Genomic DNA, 22,834 nt, shown 5'->3' on the forward strand with positions numbered 1-22,834 from the left:
TGAGGGTGTGCATGCCCGGTGGAACTGGAGAGAAGCTTTAGAGAATGCAGGATGTCGGCAGCCATGAGGGGCTGATGAGGGGCAGTGTCGGGAAGATTTGGAAGGAGGTGCAGCATGTACCTCGGGAGCACCTACTGGTCCTGGTGCCTGGCCGTACTAGAGAGGCTTGGTTAACAGCTCGACTTGGAGCCAGAGGGTCTGAGTCAAATCCCAAAGTCTCACTGATGAGGTGACAGCTTGGGTCAGTTACCTCACTTCTCAGTTTCCTCTTCTGGAAAATGAGGATGATGGTATCCGCTTACCTCCTCGGGTGACCGGAAGGGCTAAATGGATGGATATAAAATGCTCAGCCCAGTGGCTTATTGACAGTAAACATGACACATGACAGCTGGTGACATGCTTACATGAGGAGTCTGGAAAGGTCACTTGGGCCAATACATAGCACGGTTTATTTCACTCTTTCTCCTATAACTTATATGCCTGCTTCTTAAAACTCCAAACCCAGAGTTGTCAATAGAGACCAAGGGGTGGGAAGCCCCAGAAGCTAGCAGGGTTGGGAGGGTGACAGGAATGATCTCAGAGAGGCTTAGTTGTGACAGGTGTGGCATGGTGGAGAACACGGACTTGTGGGCCAGTGCTTCTTGCCCTTCAGTGAGCACGTGAATCATCTGGGCTTATGAAAATGCAGTAGGACTGGGGGTGAAACTAAGAGTCCACATTTCTGATAACCAGCCCAGGAGAGCCCAGGGCTGCTGGCCTTCGGACCACACTTTGAGTAATGAGGAGCTGAAAAGCCCAAGTTCTGGTCCAAGCTAGGCCACCCAGATGCTGAGCAAGTCCCTTGAGGCCTCAGAACCCAGGATCTAGAAGATGGGCCCTACTGTGCAGGTATTCTCAGAAGACTAAGGGATGAGAGGTCTGGAAAGACACTTTGCAAAAGGTGTGGGTACTGTGGGTCTTCATTTTCTGGATCAAAGATGAAAATGGAGACCCAGAGGGGTGGGAGGACACAGGGTCCTTGCATGCCCCGGTCGACCCAGTCCTCCTGAAAGGGCCTCCTCTCCTTAGCTCCTTGCTGTACAGAGACCCATCCAGTGATACGGGGCTAGAGGGAGGACAGAAGGGCTTGGGCAGCCACGGTCTCTGTTGTTTCCCAAAGGTACTGTGCTCTCAGACATCATCCAGAAGTACTTCTTCTCCCCAACGCTCTTCCGAGTCATCCGTCTGGCCCGAATCGGCCGCATCCTCAGGCTGATCCGAGGGGCCAAGGGGATCCGCACACTGCTCTTTGCCCTCATGATGTCCCTGCCCGCCCTCTTCAACATAGGACTGCTGCTCTTCCTCGTCATGTTCATCTACTCCATCTTCGGCATGGCCAACTTCGCTTACGTCAAGTGGGAGGCTGGCATCGACGACATGTTCAACTTCCAGACCTTCGCCAACAGCATGCTGTGCCTCTTCCAGATCACCACATCAGCTGGCTGGGATGGCCTCCTCAGCCCCATCCTCAACACAGGACCCCCTTACTGTGACCCCAATCTGCCCAACAACAATGGCTCCCGGGGGAACTGTGGAAGCCCAGCCGTGGGCATCCTCTTCTTCACCACGTACATCATCATCTCCTTCCTCATCGTGGTCAACATGTACATCGCCATCATCCTGGAGAACTTCAGCGTGGCCACAGAGGAGAGCACTGAGCCTCTGAGCGAGGATGACTTCGACATGTTCTACGAGATCTGGGAGAAGTTCGACCCGGAAGCCACCCAGTTCATCGAGTATTCGGCCCTGTCCGACTTCGCCGATGCCCTGTCCGAGCCTCTCCGCATCGCCAAGCCCAACCAGATAAGCCTCATCAATATGGACCTGCCCATGGTGAGCGGGGACCGTATCCACTGCATGGACATCCTCTTTGCCTTCACCAAGAGGGTCCTGGGTGAGTCTGGGGAGATGGACGCCCTGAAGATCCAGATGGAGGAGAAGTTCATGGCGGCCAACCCGTCCAAGATCTCCTACGAGCCCATCACCACCACGCTCCGGCGCAAGCACGAGGAGGTGTCGGCCACCGTCATCCAGCGGGCCTTCCGGAGGCACCTGCTGCAGCGCTCCATGAAGCACGCCTCCTTCCTCTTCCGCCAGCAGGCAGGCAGCAGCGGCCTCTCTGATGAGGATGCCCCGGAGCAGGAGGGCCTCATCGCCTACATGATGAATGAGAACTTCTCCCGGCGCCTTGACCCGCCCTCCAGCTCCTCTGTCTCCTCCACGTCCTTCCCGCCCTCCTATGACAGCGTCACCAGGGCCACCAGCGATAACCCCCAGGTGCGGGTGTCCGACTACAGCCGCAGCGAGGATCTCGCCGACTTCCCCCCGTCCCCAGACAGGGACCGCGAGTCCATCGTGTGAGCGCCAGCCCGGCTGGCCAGGACGCACTGAGGGGCAGCCTGGGGCAGCGTAGCCAGAGTGACTGCAGCCACAAGCCGGCACCTGCGGGCCCTTCCTTGCTTCGGCCTCAGGCTGTGAGAGATGGGCCTCAGCCCCGCGGACCGACAAGGCAGAGTTCTGTGGCGCCCACGCCGACGGCCAGAAGCGGGCGGCCGAGCTGACCGTGCGGGGTGGCCTGTCGCTGGGGCCCCGCCCACGCCGGCCCGGCCACGCCAACCCCCGGGGCTCTGAAAAGCAACACCGTCCCAGCTGCGGAGGAGAAATACAAAACTGAGACTGTAGATGTTGTGAGTGGGCTTTCATAAATTTGTTATATTTGATATTTTTTTACTTGAGCAAAGAACTAATCGTTTTTCCATGGACATTGGCAGCCGTTCACACTGCCTTTTCTTCACTCCGAACAAGAGTGTCTGTGGAGGTGCCGGAACTCTGGTTCTCAAGGCAAAAGTGCAACCTGGTGTAGCCCCCCCAGGCCTACCGCCCGGGGCCGTGTGGGGTTCCCCTGCTGCTTGGGCTGCGGTGCCAGGAGGGCTGAACCCCTTTCCCCGCCCGGCGTTTGCACACAGTCCTCACCCAGAGGCCAGAGGCGGGCGGCTTGCGGCCCAGGCTCCCCTTGGGCGAGTGTCAGGTAGAGCGGTTCTTGGCAGCGGGGGCTCTCTCTGGCCTTCCCTTGTCCCCAGGGTCCTATTTGCCCCCTGTGTTTTCATGCAGGCCATACTGGGGTCATTTCTACAAAAACACAAAGCTTCCAGAAGAGAGTGGCCTGGGTCCCAGGCACTGATGTTGCCTTTTCTTCCCAGGAGAGCCCGGCCTTCTGCACAAGTATTAACAGTAAAGGGAAGGGCGCAGGGAACCAGCCCCACACATGGCCTGGCCCCCAGCTCGTCCTTGCTCCCGAACTGGGCAGGCCCCACCCCACAGGCCAGGAAGAGACGTCTGAGCCCCGTGCCTTGAGGGCGAAGAAGCTGAACAGCCCTCGCCATGGCCATGTGGCCCCAGCCCATCTGAAGAAGGGAATCTTGTCATGACCAGAGCTCTCTTCCCAGAACTTTCTGCCTCTCACCATGTGTGTGGGTGGGCGGCGGGGGGACTCCTGCGTGGTGCCCAGAGCGGAGTGTGGGCCCTGTACTGGGAAGGAGCCTTGGGAGGGCCAGACCCTCCCCTGATCTGGGAGGGGAATGGACTGTGGGCAACCTTGGGAAAGGGAGCCGTGTGGCCCCAGAGCAGGCCCTCGGGCTCAGCCTGGGGTCCTCATGGCACCCACCCGCAGGACAACCTGGGGCAGGGTCCAGGCTGTCCACAGGTCTTGTGAGAAGGCCTTTTCAGGGAAAAATACTTTTTCTAGTCCAATTACCCCCAGGGCCTCTTGAGCTGCTGACAGTCCTATCTAGCATATGCAAATCCTTAAATGCAGAGACTTGTCCCCCGAGAGTGACAGTGTAGGCTGGCGGAGCCTGAGCAGGATGGGGCTCGGCCGCCGCCCCAGCTCCCTGGCAGAGCCGCCCGCCGCCCACCTCGGGGCAGCCTGGGAAGCTAGAAACGCTGCCCCTCACCTACCTCGCTGAGCTGTCAGAGGGCTGGACGTTCGGGAGCTCGCGGCCATGCTGCGGGGCATTGCCGGCGAGTCAAGTATTACGCTTCTTTCTGTCAGCCCCGAGTTCCCTTGGTGGCCGCCCTAGCCCCCACCCCACCCACCCCAGTGATTTTTTTCTTCTCCCGTGTTCCCCTTGAGTCCAGTGTGGGACGTGGTTTGACCGTTCCAGACACACTTCTCCGGGTGGAAATCTTATTTTTGTAGCTCTCTGTGCTTTGCTCTCGAGGCTCGGAGCGGCGTGTGCCCCTCCCCCGGCACTCAGCGCCCACTGCAGGGGCGGGAATGCGGTTTGGGAGGCAGGCCGGCAGGCGGAAGCGGGCTGTGGTTTCGTGTGTCTGTGCGTGTGTGTGTGTGTGTGTGTGTGTGTGTGTGGACGGCCTGGGAGCCCTGAGACAGGTGCCCCGGGCTGTGGCTGAGACAGGGTGAGCTAGGCCCGACTCCTTAGCTTTTAGCGTGGCTCTCAATTCTTTTTTTCCAGAACTGCAAGATGACCAGCAGGAGGGGAGAAGAGGGTAGGAGAAGGAGGGACATCAAGTGCGGCTGTTGTCTGAACTAATTGAGCACTTCTCACCAAACTCCGTGTATAAATAAGATACATATTTTTAAAACAAACCAATAAATGGCTTACATGACCTGGCCTGGGCTCTGTTCTTGTGATTTGATAAGGGCGGCGGTAGAGGCCCACCGAGCCCAAGAGGAGGTCTCCTGCTGCAGGGGAGGCAGGATGAGACCCCGAGAACCACGCAGGGCTTCCCCTTGTTTTCCCAGAACAGCTGGGAACGTGGCTGGTCCAGGAAAAGTGGGGGTCCTTGGGTCTTGTCTTCCAGGACACCCCCCCAGTCTGGGGCACTGCAAAGGGCAAGGGCCACATTTTGGGGCTCCCATGCTGGGGAAGGTTGGGAAGAGGGAGGCCATGGAGAACAGCCAGATGGTGTGTGTGTCCAGACAGGCTTGGACCCCTGGCTCCTCACTGCCGGCCCAGCGCCCCAGCGCCCCAGCACCCCAGCACCCCAGCAAAAGTGCTGCACAGCCAGCAGAGGCCTCCTTGTGGCTGGCTCTCTGCTCTGTCTTGGGGGTCCACTCCACAGCATCTGACTAAGCAGACCCCCCTGGGGGCGTTTTCCAGGCTTTCCTCCAGGCTCTGCCATCGCCCCCTTCAGGGGGCGCATCCCCCAGGATCTGACTGAATGACCCTGGGCCCGCGTCCAGGGAGAGAGAGCAGGAAACACCCTCTGCACCCCCCACGCCCCCCTCCCACGGCCACGCGTAGAGTCAGTCTTGATCTGGAGCCCAGCTCCCTCCACTGCGCCCCAGGCCAGCACATCGTCGCAGCCACCCAACCCCGGGCTGGTCCGTCTCAGCCCAAGCCCCCCAGCGGCCCCATCTTCAACCGCAGCCTCCTGCTCGGCCCCTCGCCCGCCCGGGCCCTGCTGGCGCTGCCTTGTCCGCATCCTTCACTTGCGCTGAAAGGGGCTCAGGGCCTTCCCTTCCTCCACGCTTGTCTGTCCCCAGCGGCTCAGCAGCCAGAGTGTTTTCATCCAAGACGGCGGCCTCCTGGCTAGCAGGCTTCACGGGCTTCCTGTCGCCTCAGGGTCCAGGAAAGCGGTGCCCGGGCCTCCAGCCCCGCCGACCTCTGTGACCGCCTCTCCCTCCAACCCTCAGGGACCCAGGCTCTTCCTCCTCGAGGACCTGCCCACTGCTGTTCCCTGCACCTGGAACACTGGCCTCCGCTCTGCTCAGCCCCGGGGCCTCATCCTAACGTCACCTCCTCCGGGAGCCTTCCCTGACTGCCCAACCCCCTTCCGCATCACTTGTCCCCACCCTAGGTACTGCCCTTGTCACAGCGCTTAATAGCCCTTATGGCAAACACCTGCAAAGCCCGTTTTATTCCATTTTACTCTGGACGCAATCTTGCCCCGACCCTGGATGAAAACAGGGCTGATCCTGTGGCCGATTCTGTGGCCGTTGGGCTCAGGCTTGGATAAAAGAGCAGCCTACAGCCACGCTGCAAATATGATCTCAGCCTGGGCCTGAAACTGCCGATCCCACGGACAGAGATGGGGACGCTGCGCGGCTCCTCCCCGCGCCAGGCAAGCAGCTCAAGGGGACCCTCCGGGGGTGTCCGTAGGATTTTTGGAGACTCCTTGCTGAGCCTTCTCCCGGCAGTTTCCCCAGCCCCACAGGTGTGCTCTCTTCCAGGGGCCCCTGGGACCCCTTCCTTTGCCCACTACCGGTGAGTCCCCCCACAGCCTCTTCCTCCACGTCCCTCGACCCTCGGGCAGCCCTGCTGTGGTGGGACACACTGGCCTCTCTCTGCCACCCGTCATTCTGGCCCAGGAGAAGCGCTCAGAGCACCTGCCTCCCGCCCCCGCCCCCACACATACACTGGGGTGCGGCCATGCCCAGCCGCAGCCCGCTCCACAGCCACCGCCAGAACAGCTGGCCCGCGACACCCCCTTCATGTCCCAGGCAGTCAGGCCCGCCACCCGTCCACCTGAGCTTCCTCAGAGCCAGCGAGGCCCCATCCTCCGTGTCTCCCACGTGTCAGAGCTCTCCAAGAAGGGCCCCCGTGGACCTGGGCAAGAGGTTGGCCCGCCCCACACGGGCCCGCCACCGATGGAAGGCCACAGGGTCCTAGAAACAACAGGTGACAGTTCTTCCCAAAGAAACGCTCCCACAGCTCCCCTCGGCCCTCCACTCTCTTGGACCCCTTCTTATATCCTTGACGTGGCTGTGGGGTCCCGTGTCCAGCACCATTTCCCTTGAAACCCATCTGCATATGAGAGACATGGTTTGGTATCCTGAAACCCTTGGCGTTGGCCCCTTGGTCGAAAGTGGGGCAGAAGCCGTCCACCCTAACCTCCTGTGACACTTGTTTAAACATCTTGCCCCAACCAGAGGTTTTTCGGGGGGCAGGCCACATCCCCGCGTAGTGGGCCACCAGCAGCTGTCTCAAAAATAATGTCAGAATTTGAAACTGCAGCGTATCCTCTGCGGGAAGGATGAGAGTTGTGTGAAACCAGTTTCAGATAGGTATGCATCTTGGGTGGGCACCCATGTACGCAGTGGGGAGTGATGGAGATGTGCTTCTTACAAGAAAGCAACCTGAGGACAGGGTTCACGGCTGGTCTCGTCACCATGCAGCCGGGACCCAGCTCAGTAGCTGGCATGGCGGGAGCCCCCATACGTGCTGGTGGAGGTTGAAAGCCTGCGACACAAACCCTGAGCTGGGAGGCCTCGGCCTCCTCTCTGGCAAGCCCCAGGACACGACAGTTTGGTCTGCGCCCAGGCAGTGGCTTCCCCACCATTCTCGAAGCCCAGGCTTGGCATCTGGGGCTCCTGGGCCCCTCGTGTGGGGTCCTCCCCAGCTGCCTGGAGTGGGCCTTAGCGTGGCACGGCACACGGCAGGCTCCTCCGGAGGGAGGCCCGAGAGGGGCCGCAGCTGTCCCCAGGCTGCTGTGGGCCGAGGCTGGGGTCCAGGCGGCGGGTGGCTCTGAGGGACGGAGGCCGGCTCCTATGTCAGAGGGAAGGCATGCGGCCCAGAGAGCTCAACCCTTGGCAAGGAGAGAGATGCTCCTGGACAGACGTCAGCTGTCACCCCGGGGCCACGACTTTGGCAGCCACCCTGCCCCGTGCCGGAGGCTCCTCCGCGCTCAGCCCTGGCGGCCACGAGACTTGAGCCCTGGTGCCCGGAGGCTGGGAGGGCGGGAGGGACAGAGACGGAGGCGGGACTGGCCCGGGGAGGCCGCGGCACCGTGTCCCTGCAGCGGGCCTCGGCTGGGGGCTGCCGGCACCGCACCTCCGCTCCGCTGCCCAGCCCCGAGCGCCCTGGGCTGTGGCGCCACCCACACCCGCGCCCGGAGCGGGTGAGCCAGAACGGCTGCTGGATTCTCCGGGCTCCTCTCCTCCACTCGACTCCTTCCTGGCCTCTGCGCTCCCTGCCCCTTCCTCACAGGCAGGCCCGCCTGCCCCTCTGCGTCCCCCTGGCAGGTCAGGCACGGGGCCATCTGACATCCTCACCTACATAGAGACACGGGCAGATCCACACACACACGCATGCGCGCCTGAGGCACTGTAAGCTGGATCTCCGCCCTGGGGGCAGTGGCGTGACATCAGGAAGATGCCTGAAATACCAGGAATGAACCTCAGGCTTCCTGTCCCAACCACCCCCCCACCCCGGACCAGGGGCCTCAGGACGTTCCCGGGACAGAGGCAGGCAGACAGGCCAGAGGAGGTGGCCAAGGGACTTTGTTTCGATATTATGCTCAAAGGCTGGCGCTGCCAAGTTCTGTCTGGGGGACCCCAGGGGGTCCTGCCGGAGGCACCACTCTCTTGCAGGTGTCCCAAGTCAACCTGAACATCAGGGGCGGGGGCTGGGCCCGCTGGAGGCCAGCACGTATAATGACCACCCGGACAAGCACTTCCTCCCATGCCAGCTCACGGGGCTGGCATCCCCGGGGCAGCTGCCAGGCACCTGCTGCCGGAGAGAAAAGCCCCATCATCCCAGCCTTTGTGGAGAGACAGACTGGCTCGGATTCCAGAAAGGCGTGCAAGTGAAACAGAGCCCCCCTCCCCGGATGTGGGCTGGCCGGCAGGTGGTATGTCCTGTCCCCCTGCCCTGCTCCGTGCCCAGTCTCTGTGGGCAGGGACTCGGGGAGCAGGCGCAGGGATTTTAGGTGCAACCAGCCAGGGGGCTGAGCTTGCCTCCAGCATTTGTTTTTGGAGGAGCTGTATCTCCTGGGGGACCATGTGTCTGCCACTCACCCTCTCAGGCTGCACCCCCTCTTCCTGGAAGGCCAGGCACCAGGCTGGCTCTGCGTGCAAGGCTGTGGGAAGAGCTGCAGGATGGCTGTGGGTCGGGAAGGGCTGTGCCCTCCGAAGAGACGCTGGCTTCACAGAGATAATTGGGCCTCCTGTATCCTGTATCAATCCATCACATTGACAGTCTTCTCTCCAGACAGGAGGCAACGAGGAAATGACAGAAGCCAATAAGGCTAATAAATAAAGAGTAATAGAATAAGCAGTATGTGCAGCCCATCCTCTGACCCCCAGAGCCAGGAGCAGGGCCGAGCCCCTCCCCTCTGTCTCTGTCCTGACTTCAGCCACAGGACCAGGGGACATTTAAACCAGTCCCCAGGGGCAGGAGTGGGGGGGAGGACAGCTGGATTTCCACCTGCTCAGGACAAAATCTTGGCATCATCCCTGCCTCCTCTCTCTCTCTCACACCGCCCCCCCACCCCGGCCTTGTCCAATCCAGTAGGAAATCCTGTTGGCTCTATTTTGGAAATATATCCCAATCCAACCACTTCTCAACACCTCCACGGCCACCATGCTGGGCTGAGCACCTTGCCTGGATTCTTACAAGGGCCTCCCAGCTGGTCCCTGCCACAGACCGCTCCCAACACAGCAACCAGTCGGACCCCACGAATGCTCAGCACAGAGGCCCGCAGGGCCCCCCTTGCACTCAGACAACAGCCTGAGCCCCCCGCAGCCCTCCGTCACGCACCCCTGCTCCCTAGGGCCCGTCTGAGCCCTCCACAGCCCTGTCTCTTACCTTGCTTCAGTCACTCCGCTCCTTGCTGCTTCCTCCCAGGCGGCCTCCTGGAGCATGCCTCACCATGGGACTTCAGCGTGGCTGTCCCCTGCCTGTCACCCTATTTCTCCCAGAGACTGGCACAGCTCCCCCTTTCCTCAGGCTTTTCCTGTCACTTTTGCAATGAAGCAGCCAAGATCATCCTATTGTCTGCGCTCTGCAGCCCACTGTTTCTATACTTCAATCAGGTTCAGCGAGGTATAATTTACATACCATAAAAATCACCCTTTTAAATGCACGGTTTGATGAGTTTGACAAATGCATAAGCAGTAGAACCACCACCAAAATCAATATATCAAACATTCCCATCACGCCAAGGAGGTCCCCCACCCTTGCGTCTGGCAACCACTGAGCTGTTTTCTGTGCCTAAAGATCTGCTTTTTCTGGAGAGTTCATATAAAAGGAGTAATACTGTACGTATCCTGTGCCATCTGGCCGCTGTCACTCAGCATAATGCATCTGAGCCTCGTCCGTGTGTTAGTTGGATGTGTTAGTTCCTTTCCGTTGAATGTACCGCATTACATGGATGTACCACAGTTTATTTGGCATGCAATAGCTGATGGGCATTTGGGATGCTCACAGTGTTTTGTTACCATGAACGAGGTTGTGAGGAACATTCGTACACAGGTGTTCACGTGGACACTTTTTTTTTTTTATCTCTTGGATAAATACCTAGAAATTGAATGTCAGGGTCCTATGATTAGCGTATGTTTAACTCCACAAGTTAGCAAATGTTTTCCAAAGTAGCTGTTCATTTTTCATCCCCACCAGCAAGGAGAGTTCCAGTGGCTCCCACTCTGTCTCCATGCCAACATTTGGAACCGTCGATCTTTTTATTTTTTTCTTCAATTGTGGCCATTTGAGTGGGTGTATCCCATAACTTTAACTTGCATTTCCCTGATGACTGATGATGTTGAGCATCTTTTCATGTGCTTATTGGCTTCTTCTTTGGTGGAAGGTCTGCCATTGTAGGGAAGGAGCTCACAACCTACACTTTATATATCGACATCGTCATTTGAAGGAGCAAAGTGCCCCTGCAGCGTGATCACATCCCATTGCTCTGCATGGGCTTGCTGTATGGTCTGGAGTCTGGTCTCCCTTCCTCGTCTGCAAGATGGGTGTAACAAGCATGTGAAGGATGGCGTAAATTAAGACATGTGAAGAGTTTACAGCAATCCCCAGTACCTAGTAAGCACTTCGTAAACATCCAGTCTGGTGATGATGAGTATTATTACTAACCCCTGGGTGACTTGCTCCTGTCATTCCCATTCCCCTCCTCAGAGCCCTGGGTTTTCTCTGTGAGTGGTTGGCACCATCCCCAAGGCCCTTCTGCAGTAACGCCCCCTGATTTCGTGAGTTGTTCTCTGTTTCCTGACACACCTCTCTCAGGTCCCTTCCTCCACCCAGGGGCGCCCCCGACAGCCATGCAGCCCTGGAACCCTCATCACACGTGCAACACCGCACATGGCCTAGGGCCAGCTCCTCGGCCACCAGTGAGAGGGACATGAGAAACAGGAAGGAGTCTGAAAAATATTTGGAACACAGATGACGCCAGACAGGACCAACAGACCCTGGGAGTCTGGGGAAAGTGGTGTGGCCTTGCAGGGACACCGCCGGTGCCCCAGAGTGGCTCAGCATGCTCTCCCCCCACGAACCCCTCCCCGCCCCAGGCCTCTCCCTAGCTCAGTAGTATGGGTGGGCCGCCAGGCCTCCATGAGCCCCACTCTCACCCCAAGTGAGGCCCACTCTCATCCCAAGTGGGGGAGAAGTGGGCCCCCTCCTGGGGGAGGGAGTGGGGATGGGATGGGAGTAGCGGGAAGGCAGCCCACACAGGTCTGGGGCTGGAGCCAGGGTGCCATGGGGAGTGAGGAGGAGGTGATGAGAGGACAGCCCAGCAAGCCTAGGGTTTGCTTGCCAGGGCGAGGACTGGGGAAGCTGTGAGGGCTTAGGGCCTGCAGGCCCAGGGCTTCTGGAGGCCCGAGCAGGGAGGACAGGAGGCACTAAGGGGCAGGGGTGCCCGAAGCTCTGCCACCCCCCCATGTACCCCCCACACCAACCCCAGTCCTTCCCTTCCACTAGGCAAGCTCTACACGCTCATTGTCACCTCAGTTGTGGGCAGCCCCACCCAGCCTCCCCCAGCCACCAGCCCCCGCCAAGACTGCCCTGGCCCGCTCGTGCCCTCCTCCCCCCGGGCTGAGTCACCACCTCAGAGCTTCCCTCCCCACGTGCCTCCTGTCAGGCCCCAGCTCATTTCTCTGCTCCCAGGTCCCAGCTGAAAACCACTCAGGCCCAAGGACAGCCTCACCATGAAGCCCCGTGCCAGCTCTGCCTGGGACATGGCCAAGCCACCCCCTCTTTCTCCTGTGGAGACCACCGTGTTTGCAGGATAAACACCAGCTGAGCAGTGGCCAAGGCCCAGCCAGCAGGGCCAAAGCCAGTGATACACGCCAGGAGTGAGCGGCAGGAGGCCTCAGAGCCAAGGGGGTCCCTCACTCACTCCCACTGAATGATGTCAGCCGACCACAGAGGACCAGCTGGGGAAACGGTGGCATCTGTCCATTCGTCCTTCAGCCAAACACGCACTGCGCATCTTATAGTTTCTGGAGTTCTAATAATGGGCAAAAGCAGACGAGGCCCCTGCCCACGTGCAGCTCGCCGTCTGGCTGGCGAGACAGAGGTCAAGCTCAAGATTCACAAACAAGGGCGGCTTCTAGTCACAAAACTGGGGGTTGGGGGTTGGGGGAGTACTAAGTGCAATGAGCAAGAATGTCCAGGCGGTGGGGTACGGGGAGTAGGGGTCTCCTGAAGACACGGCATTTTTGTTCTCCTGAGACGGGTGCTTCCAGGCAGAGGGAAGAGCAAATGTGAAGGTATTGATGTAGAGGGAGGGGGGCCCATTCCAGAAGGGAAGATGGCACCCGGGGCTGGACCCAGAGAGTGAGAGGGAGTCCCTTCTGGGAAAGGATGAGATGTGAGCCTGGGGCCCCACGGGGCTGTGGATGAGGTTTACTATCTGTCCTTTGGGCTATTTGGGCAAGGGCATGGTTGCTGAATGGGTTGTACGTTAGTAAGACTCCGCCTCCTGCCCTGAAGACAAGGTTTGTGGGGGACAAGAATGAATGGGGAAAATAGGTCAAGGGGCCTCTGTCAGGAGAGATGATGGTGACTTGAACCAGGATGGGGACTGTGGAGAGTGAGAAACATGGGAACTACTTCAGACGCAAAATTGGAAGACAGAGCACCCAGAGAGGGTGAGGAGGCTCCCCCGGCCTCTGGCTAGGACAGTGGGGAAGGTGCCAAAGGGGGCTTCCTCGGGTCCCCTCCTGGGCTGGCCCTCAGGCCTCCTCCATCTGCCCCAATGAACACTTGGCAAGTAGGATGGATGATTCGTTGGGGGCTTACTGTATTTAAGAATTAATTCGAGGCCCTATCTTCCCTAATCCTGTCCTATGTCTACCATAAGCAGCATGAGCTCAAAAAGACAGCAAGTTCCCTGTACCTGCTTGAGGCAGTCACGCATCACCAGTGACAGGAAAACACCTGCTTCTCTGGTCACTGTGAATGAACCTGTACGAACCGCCCCCCGGTGCATGAACTGCCCCAGAGCACAGAGCACAAAGGTGGTCTCAGGCTGCTTTGAATCTTTTCTATTAACCAATTAAGAATTCACATGACATATCCCTTCTTGAGGGGACTTTGCCTTCAGCTTGAATTATTTAAAAAACAAAATAGGATTTGGGGTCTACGGCCACATCGCTGTTGAGGACACTCGGACACCTCACGGGGTCCAGCCCAGGCTACCAGAAGACAGTACCATTCCTTAAAGTCAAGGGCAGCCTGGTGGGAGCCCATACTTTGACTCCTCTCTAGGTGACGGTCCTAGAATAACCCCAGGCCCCAGCCAAGAGCACAGGCAGAATCTCAGCACAGTGGAACCTTTAGAACTCCTGACAACAGCTTCACTGCATGCTGAAGTCAGCCCTACCCCATGAAACACAGGCAGGCCCTTGCTGGAAACCTCAGCCACCACCCCAGACTCCTGTTTTCCTCGGGATAATTTCATTTTAGAAAGCAGTGGCCCAAGGCCTTTATGGTGGGTGCCCCGCTCTACCCCAATAGACCTCCTTCCCTTGCCATCTCAAGAAGGAGCAGCTGGATATTTTACTTCCCTTCCTGAAGCTTTGGCCGCTTCTGAAAATTGATGCGCTTCCTCCAGGGGCCAGCTTTGCATACCAGGGATCCGAGGGAGGGGAAGACCTGGATCTAGTCTCAAAACAGTTAACTAACTCTAAGTGGGGGACCACGGCTACCCACTCACCCTACATTTGCATAACTGAGCAAGCCAGTCAAGTGGCCTTCACTGGACTCCAGGCATTTTCCTTTAAACTCTAACTGTACCTGTCACCTGTGGACACAGCAAGTGGGCTGTACTGGGCCGTTAATCTTCCCTACAGGCCCCAGAACCTTGAGGAGGCTTATTTAAAGAGCAGATCTCCAGCAGTGCCCCACCCCAACCTCAGCACAGACTTGGGTCTCAGTGCTTTTCATGCAGGAAAAAGGAAAGTTTCCAGGTGGAAATCTTCCAAATGTGTCTTCCCCAATCACCTTGTCACCAGACTGTCCTAAGCAAAAACTTTCTCATAAATTATCTTTGCCTTTGGCTGCTCACACACAAAGGTCACATAGTTGTCTGCCTCTGATATCACACCCGTAGCTGGGGAAACGATTTCAGGGGTTCCCACAGCTGGAATCTCCAGAGGAATTCTGACCAGGAAGGGGGAGATGAGGTCATGATGAAGAGGGAAAGAAGGAAAGAGAAGGCGGGCAAGACCCAGAGAGCTAGACAGGGAGAGAGGACTCCCTCTCTGGGTCACCTCGTTCCTTTCTCCCTTCCATCTCTAACCTGCAGCTTCCTCAGCGCTCCCCCCGCCATCCCATCCAAGTGAACAGACGATAAAAACCGTTAACCAGAGGCAATACACCAGTGTCAATGAGCACACGTGGCACCCAAATCTTGGTTTCTAAATACCATTCTCCATTAAAAGGAAACAGGACTCCTTGGTGAAGTGGCTGACTCATTGCTAGAGCACAGAAAATACAAGAAGAGCCTGGAGCATGTAGTACCAGAAGGGAAGAGAGTGCTCGAAGACTGGCAAGGCGCCAAGAGACATGGGAGATAGTTTGGATGGGCCGATTGGTGGAGCTTGGAAGGAATGATGGAGTCAAAAATCACCAATGGATGAAGACCACTGGGTAAAAGTATCTCTCACGGTTACTTTTTAAGTGCAAAGAGAAAAATAGCAGTTGTACCCAGGGGGAGGATGGTGCACACCACCTAAACCGAGTGACCAAAGACAGCATCTCTAATGACTGGGAAACTGGACATTGGGAGCCTCCCCATGTGATACTCAGAGGAAGACAAAGTGTCACCCTTCACGGTGATCTTGCCAAAAATGCATAACCTGAAACTAACAAGGAGGAGACAGCAGAACAGAATTTGAGCAACATCATTCCACAGAATAACTGGCCTGGACTTTTCAAAAAGGTCAAGTTCAAGAAACCCAAGGAGAGGCTGAGGAATTTACCCAGATTAACATGACAACTAAATGCAGTGGGTGACCCTGGAAGAGGAAAAAAAAACAGACATAAAGGAGATGTGATTGAGACAACTGATAAAATTTGAATATGGACTGTGGGTTAGTAACAGTATTTTATCTGTATTAAATTTTCTGCTTTTGGGTGCCTGGGTGGCTCAGTTGTTAAGCGTCTGCCTTCGGCTCAGGTCATGATCCTGGAGTCCCTGGATCGAGTCCTGCATCGGGCTCCCTGCTCGGCGGGGAGTCTGCTTCTCCCTCTGACCCTCCTCCTCTCATGCTCTCTGTCTCTCATTCTCTCTCTCTCAAAATAAATAAATAAAATCTTAAAAAAAAAAAAAAAGGCATGGTGTCTTCAACTTACTCTCAAGTGATTCAGAAAAAAAAAATGTGCATGTGTATGTTTGTATACATGATGTATAGTATATATACAATATTGAATGTAGAATATATTATATACACACAATGCAGAGAGAGAATTATAAAATAAATGGGCAAAAGATGAATAATTGGTGAATCTCCATAAAGGATATGAAGGAATTGCTTGCAACTTTTCTGTAAATTTGAAATTACACTAAAATTTACATAAATCGTAACAGTGGCCAACAATTACATGCTACTTACTCTGTGCTGGGCACTGTTCAAATGCTTTATGTGTCTTAACTCGATGCTTAAGATACTCTGACAAGATATATGGTCATTTTCACTTTACAGAGGAGGAAATGAGACAGAGCTGTTTTGCAGCCTAGCCCTACCTGGCAAGTTGGCAGAGTGGGGATCGGACGCCAGGCCAGCCCACCCGGCTCCAGAGTCTGTGCCCTAAGTCAGTGGGCTCCATTGCCCGTGGACAGGCACGCACATAGAGGACCAGCACACCACACACACACACACACACACTCACACACACACACGCACTCGCACGCTCAGGTGGGCTGCCTAGTGCCCAATCTCTGCAGCCTGAGGATCAAGATAATCTTCAGGTGTGATCTCCGAAGAGCGCTTTTGAGAAAGTAGAAGGGCATTTAGTGCCTTGGGTTTGGGGGACTGCACAAAGCCCCTCCTCCCAGGAGGTTTCCTGTGGCCCCTGCCCAGTCCTATTTGCCTTCTCTTCCCCTCCTTTTATTTATTTGTCAGAGAGAGACAGAGACAGAGCACAAGCAGGGGGAGGGGCAGAGGGAGAAGCAGACTCCCTGCTGAGCAGGGAGCCCCATGCGGGGCTCATCCCAGGACCCTGGGATCATGACCTGAGCCGAAGGCAGACGCTTAACTGACTGAGCCACCCAGGCGCCCCCTCTTCCCCTTTCCTAGAGCCCCAAGCCCTGCGTCTCTTCCCCCAGCCCCGATGCCCGCAAATGCAGAAATTAGGGGTTTCTGGCCTTGGCCTTCTGGACCCTAGCTGGGGCCTTGGAGGGGAGAACGGTGGCCCAGCTGGAGCAGTGAACCCAAAGCCAGGGTTGAGGGAAGACAACTGAAAGCTGATGGACACGGGGACTGGAGGAGATGGGATGAGAAGAGGACAGAGAAGGACCAGCCCTGAGGTGCACCCCGCGAGAAGCGGGGGTTGCCAGACCCCAGCACCACAGCCACTGCAGGAGCAGGCTTGGCTGGGGGTGGCCATCCTCCTCAGCACTTCGCCAGAAAGGACTGAAGATGGTCTGTCCCCTACCACCCTGAGGAGGCTGAGGCCTCACAGGCAGGCACAGACTCACAAAGCCTGAGCTGGGCTGAGAGTCAGGAGGGTGGCAGTCTGGCAGGGAAATGGTGGTGGGGGAGGAAGACGCTGACGTCTGAACTCAGGAGTGGAGTGGACCCCCGCCATCCCCTCCCTGCTGAAGGGCCTGTCACAAGGCGGCCGTGGCTCACACCTGCTTATCAGGGCTGGGGTGTGGAGAGGGTGTCGGGGACGGGAGATAGGGCTGGGACAGGGCTGTCCACACCAGCCTGCTCTGCCCCCCTCATTCACACCTCCTCAGAGGCCCCTCAGCCCACTTATCCACTGCAGCCTCCAGCCTCCCTCAGCATGCCTCCGGCAAGCCGCCCCTGCAAGCTGCCTTTCTTGAAGGAGTACTCCGCCCTGGACAGTGAAGAGACACCAAATGGGGAGGGACCCGGGAGATTGTCCGGCCCATCCCTCACTTCGCCAATAGGGAAACCAGGACTCAGGAGATGCCACTCGCCGGAAATCATATTGCAAGTACATGCAGGAGCCAGAGCTGGGCTCTGAGCCTAGACCAGAGCACAGAAGGGTCTGGGCCTTAGCCTGGGGACCCATGAGGCAGGGGCCCAGGGCCATAGTGAAGAGGGGGTGAGAGGCACATTCATGCTGAGGAGCGCCGTGCTTTTCAAGCCTTACGTAGGGAGGGAGCATCAGATTGGCCTAGGCCCCAGCACCTGCATCGGAATGGCAATGAATGGCGAGGGATTAAAGGCTCCCTCTGAAATGGTGGGCACGCCAGGGCAGAGAGGTGAGGGGGCACGGAGCACATAAAGCGCCCAGAGGCCAGCGGGAGAAGTCAGGGGCCCTGCGTGGGTGGTGCTAGAGAGGAAAACTTCTGTTCTGCCAGGTGGCCTGAGGCCCCAGCTGTGCCGAGGCCTCAGACGAGCTGGCGGAGCTCAGGGAAGTCAAAGCCACTGCCTGCCCCTGTCCCCTCACTCGTGGCCTTAGAGATCATTTGGGTGGGAAGGCCCCTGGCATGACCAGAGGCAGGACAGTTCAACTCCTGCCTCTGGAGGAGCCGAAGCTGAGGGAGGGAGGAAGGGCCTGGAGGTGATTCCAACATCCTGGTTCGAGGGAGGGGAAAGGGCGGATTCCACACCTGCACACAGCTGGAAGACCTAACTTTAGCTCTGCTTCCCCGGGACCCAGCACAGAAACCCCCTCTCCTACTCTGACTGCCACCTCCTTGCTCCCATCTTCCCAGCAGGGCGGGCTACCTCAGACCAGACACCAGGCCCCACAGAGCCTGAGTAAGGGTGCCGTGGGGGAAGCGCCCTGGGAACCCCAGGCTGCTGGAAGCAGGGCCCAGCAAGCGGCTTTTTTCCGAGACACCGGCCCCTGCTCTACCCCACTCACAGCAGCCGGCCCCCAAGCACAGAAGCTGGGCCTTGGCGGGAGACCAGTGCAGGTGCCTTCCTATCTCCTCGGAGCTACCTTCCCCACAGCTGTCCTCACTGTCCTCATCTGGCCTCACTGCTCCCTGCTAGGGGACCGACTCAGCCACCAGCCGTGCCCCAGTGCCTACCTTTCCCGGGGCCCTCAAAGAGACAACGTGCACACTGGGACTCGACCAGCATCATCTCAACTTTTCTGACTTGGTGCTAACTCCAAAACATTTTTTTAAAGATTTTTTTATTTATTTATTAGAGAGAGAGAGCACAAGCAGGGGGAGGGACAGAAGGAGAGAGAGAAGCAGGCTTCCCACTGAGCAGGGAGCCCGACGTGGGGCTCGATCCCAGGACCCTGAGATCATGACCTGAGCCGAAGGCAGACGCTTAACGACTGAGCCACCCCGGTGCCCCAAACTCCAAAACATTTTTTGAGCATGTACTATTTCCAGAACCCTCTGGAGGCCCCAGAAAGGAGTCAACTCCATTATTTGTCTGCTTCTAGGAAGTTAGCAGGGTTAGAAAGCTAAGATGAGCATGAACGACTGAATTACAAAGCAAATTAAAATAACTCCAACAGCCTTGCTGGAGTGGGGGTGGGGGGTGGAGGGCAAACGTTCGATTGAGAGCCAGAAAACCTTCCTAAGTCATACATTCCTGGAGCTTGTTTCCTCACTTGTGAAATGGGATGAAGAGCAGCTATGCAAATGGTGGACTGAATAAGCTCTGATGTGAAAGCACTTGGCAAACTGCAAAGCAGCGATAGTCGGAAGGTTGGTAGCAGCACATTTGACAGTCTCAGGACCGGGGAGAGACAGAATTGCTTCCACCCGGCCCATTAAGATCAGGCTCTGTCCTTCACCCTCTCAGGACACGATGATCTTCATCAGTCACTGTCTTGGTCAGTTCAGGCTGCTATAACAAAATACCAAAATAACACAGGCGCCTGGGTGGCTCAGTTGCTGAGCATCTGCCTTCGGCTCAGGTCATGATCCCGGGGTCCTGGGATCGATCCCCGCATCGGGCTCCCTGCTTGGCGGGAAGCCTGCTTCTCCCTCTGCCACTCCCCCTGCTTGTGTTCCCTCTCTCGCTGTGTCTCTCTCTGTCAAATTAAGTAAATAAAATCTTAAAAATAAATGAATAAATACCACAGACTGGGGGGCTTATAAACAAAAGAAATTTCTCACAGTTCTGGAAGCTGGGGAGTCCAAGATCAAGGTGCTGGCAGATTCAGTGTCTGATGAGAGCCACTTTCTGGTTGGGCCATTCTGCAGTATCCTCAAATGAGGGGCAAAGGAGCTCTCTGGGGTCTCTTTTATAAGGGCATTAATCTCATTTGTGAGGGCGGAGCTATTCCCCTACCAAAGGCTCCAATTAGATTTCAAGGTATGAGTTTTGGGGCAACACAAACATGGTCTTTGGTAGTCGCCGATAACAGGAATTCACAGTAACTGGCTACCATTTATTGAGGGCTTGCTCAGGTACTTGTTAGCTTATTCGATCCTCAAAGGATCCTGCCAGTCATCCTCAACCTGTTCCCAGATGAGGAACCTGATTTAGAAGGACGAATGAGGTCAGTTGCAGGAGGCTGCCCAGTCGGTAGGAAGATGGGATGGGGACCCAAGCGCGCCTCCGTACACCGGGAGGGTGTCCCAAGTGCTGGCCCAGCCATGCTGTGCGCACCCAGAGGTACAGTAGGCACTCTTACTATCCCAGAGTGACTCACGAGCAAATGGTGACAGAGACTTATTTTTGCATTGTGCAACCAATTCAGTGTTGTTTCCTTTTTTAAAAAGAACTAGAAAAGAATTGAACTTAGAAAGTATCAGAGCACATTATCACATGAATCTTGTTGGGTGAGTGTGTGAGGCAGGTTGCCACATAAAATGAATTTTTTACCAAAGGGCTCTTCCATGGCTCTGTCTCATTCAGTGTTTTTAACAGACACGTTGAAGCCTTGTTTATCTGATCTTGCAATCTCGAAGCTGGGGGACAGATGACCAAATCAGGATCATCAAGAATGTGAACTCATGTAAGATGGGTAGAAACTATAATAAAATGAAATCTTAACAGTAGGGCATACACATAACCCCACATTTGTGTTCCAAATATTGACTGTGTGAGTGCATGATGGGGAAGAGACCTGACAGTAGACCACGTGAAAATGACCTGGAGCAGTCAGCCAGACCAAGCTCCACGTGGATCAACAGTACAGTGAGATAGTGGAGTGTCCCCAGTAAGGGAGCACTCAATTCAGCACTGCTATCACTGCATCTGAGGCTTTGCCCAGACGTGGCTGCCACACCATAAAGGCCACATAACATCATGATGGTGGCAGGTCTGAAATCCATGAATGCCTGAGCATTAAGTGAGATGCCCTGATGTCTTTATGAGCTTCCTATCTCTAAAGACTATCACGTGAAAGCAGGTGCCAGCCAGCTCTTTGTAGCCTGGGATGGCCATTAGGGCCTGTCATTGATGAGTGAGTTGCAGGGAAAGTTTCAGCTTAATGTTATGAAGCTCAATAATAAAGGAAAGTGGGTACCTGGGGGCCCAAAGCGGTGGAAGAAAGTTCTCCCTTGATATTCAGGAGCTCGAAGCCCACCTTTCCAGGGGACTCCTGTCTAGGGAACATATGTGTTGGTGGAGAGTGGCAGCAAATTGGGGCTTGGTCCAGCTCCAAACCCTGGAGGCTCATCAGAATCAGCAGTGTTGCTTGTTTAAAAAGTATGTATTTCAGCCTCACATCTGACCTACTGAGTCAAAATCTTCAAGGGTGGGGTTGGAGAACCTCTGTATTTTTTGAAGCCTACCAGGCAGACTGTTCTAGATTAACAGAGACCAGACATGACAAGATACAAGGCACAAACCTTGGCTGAGACCTGGATATTCAAAAAAAGTATAAGATTTTTGGGGAAAGTCTAGGCAAACCTTAAGACATTGTTCATTAGATGATGCTGAATTCTTGATAATTTTCTTAGATGTGGTAACAGTATTCTGGAAATATAGGGGAATGTCTTTATTCTTAGGTGATACAGGCCAAAGTATTAAAGAATAAAGTGTCATGTCCACAACTTTTTTTTTTTAAACCAATGAATTACCTTTAAATGGTTCAAGAAAAAGAGAAAGCAAATGGGACAAAATATTGAGGGGAGAGGGTATTCTTAATTCTCCCTTCAACTTGTCCGTAAGGACATTTTTCAAAATAAAGTTGGGGAAAATTAAGCCAGCTAGGCTTAATAATGAGCCAAACATGAGGCCCACTGGACAAGACAGCCTCTGCTGTTCCATCTGGCCTGAGAGCCTGGAGCCCGGGGTCCGAAGCCAACTGCACCCTCCACGGCTTACACAGCTGGAGGTTCTGAATTGGACAGTGTCACAGCAAACTCTTGAGTCTTGCAGTGTGGCATCAGACCACAGTGACCCCTAGAGGTACTCTGCACTCAGGCCCAGACCAGCCCCTAGGCCATAATGGCATGTCCAGGAACACTAAAAGGGAAGCCCATCCACCACATCCCCACTGCACACCCCAACCGCACAGGGTCCACATTGAAGTTCGGTTCATGTACCTGGCCCACTCTAATGACCTAAGGGTCGGTCCCTGGAGGAGAGGCTGGGGCCTGGAAAAGGCAGCCCTGGATCCCCGGATGGATAAACTCCATGAACAACATCCAGAAAGGCAGGCGGAATGAGGTGGGGCGTGGAGGCAGGCAGGAGCAAGAGTGCCACGCCAGCTGTGAGCCCCCTGACCTTGACCAGTTCCGGAAGAATGAAGGAGGACAATGCAGTGTGCCCAGAAGACGTAAGGGCACACAGGTGCAGCTGTGAAGGACTGGGCAGGGACAGCTTCAGCGATGGGCTGCTGATCTGAGTGACAATGCCGTGTTCACAGGGATGAGGCAGGGTCATTCCGGGAGTGGGGCTGCTCCAGGCTGAGCCCCGCCCTGCAGGGGTGCTCCTTCAAGACCACACCATGTCTCTCCTCTGGGTGCTTCAGAGGTCTGATGGAGGGGCAGAGGTTTTCAGTTGTTTGAAGGTCAAGGTGCAAGGCAGCAATGCTAGCCGGCAGTAACGGACTGGGACACCTGTCCTATCTCTGCCGCATACGACATGGGTCAAATATTCTCAATCCAGAGACCAAGAGCCTGGAATCTCAAATAAAGATGTCACTGGGGGTGCAGAGATCAGAGACTAACCCTCACCCACAGATAGGGCTTCTGGCAGCAGAGCCCGTGAAGATTGCTACAGCCTTCCCCTTGGCCAAGATACTCCCTGAGCATCACTGGACAGAAGGCAGAGAATCTGGCCTGATAATGTGCCTGGCTCCAAGGAAGGACCAACTGGAGGCTAACTGGCTCAGGTGGGTATAGAGGAGCTTATTCGATCAGGGGACAGCCCCGTGCTGGGGAGTGGCCTAGGGATCTCCTGCATCCGAGTCCAAATAATCAGCAATCCTACCAGGGGAGGCTGAAGTGATTTGATCCTGGGGAAAATTCTAAGCTGTACCGA

At 56.0% G+C, this 22,834-nt stretch overlaps 2 protein-coding genes across 2 annotated transcripts in view; one reads left to right on the forward strand and one right to left on the reverse strand.

Annotated features, from left to right (window-relative positions):
* Positions 1-2,403, forward strand: part of SCN5A (sodium voltage-gated channel alpha subunit 5) — a 94,044-nt gene extending 91,641 nt beyond the window's left edge. The window contains exon 28 of the mRNA XM_064590004.1: positions 1,160-2,403. Within this exon, the coding sequence (XP_064446074.1) occupies positions 1,160-2,400 (1,241 nt within the window). The 3' untranslated portion in view covers positions 2,401-2,403. The remainder of the gene's footprint in view (positions 1-1,159) is intronic.
* Positions 2,404-2,544: 141 nt separating this feature from the next.
* EXOG (exo/endonuclease G) overlaps positions 2,545-22,834 on the reverse strand; it is a 46,324-nt gene continuing 26,034 nt past the window's right edge. The window contains exons 7-9 of the transcript XR_010411128.1: positions 9,588-10,733; positions 8,798-8,979; positions 2,545-2,688 (exon numbers count right to left, since the gene is read on the reverse strand). The gene's annotated coding sequence lies outside the window, so the exon portion shown is untranslated. The remainder of the gene's footprint in view (positions 2,689-8,797; positions 8,980-9,587; positions 10,734-22,834) is intronic.

This window comes from Mirounga angustirostris, unplaced genomic scaffold (genome assembly GCF_029215605.1).
Source record: "Mirounga angustirostris isolate CCGP_5_RB_7025 unplaced genomic scaffold, mMirAng1.0.hap1 SCAF_1, whole genome shotgun sequence".
Lineage (NCBI taxonomy): Eukaryota > Metazoa > Chordata > Mammalia > Carnivora > Phocidae > Mirounga > Mirounga angustirostris.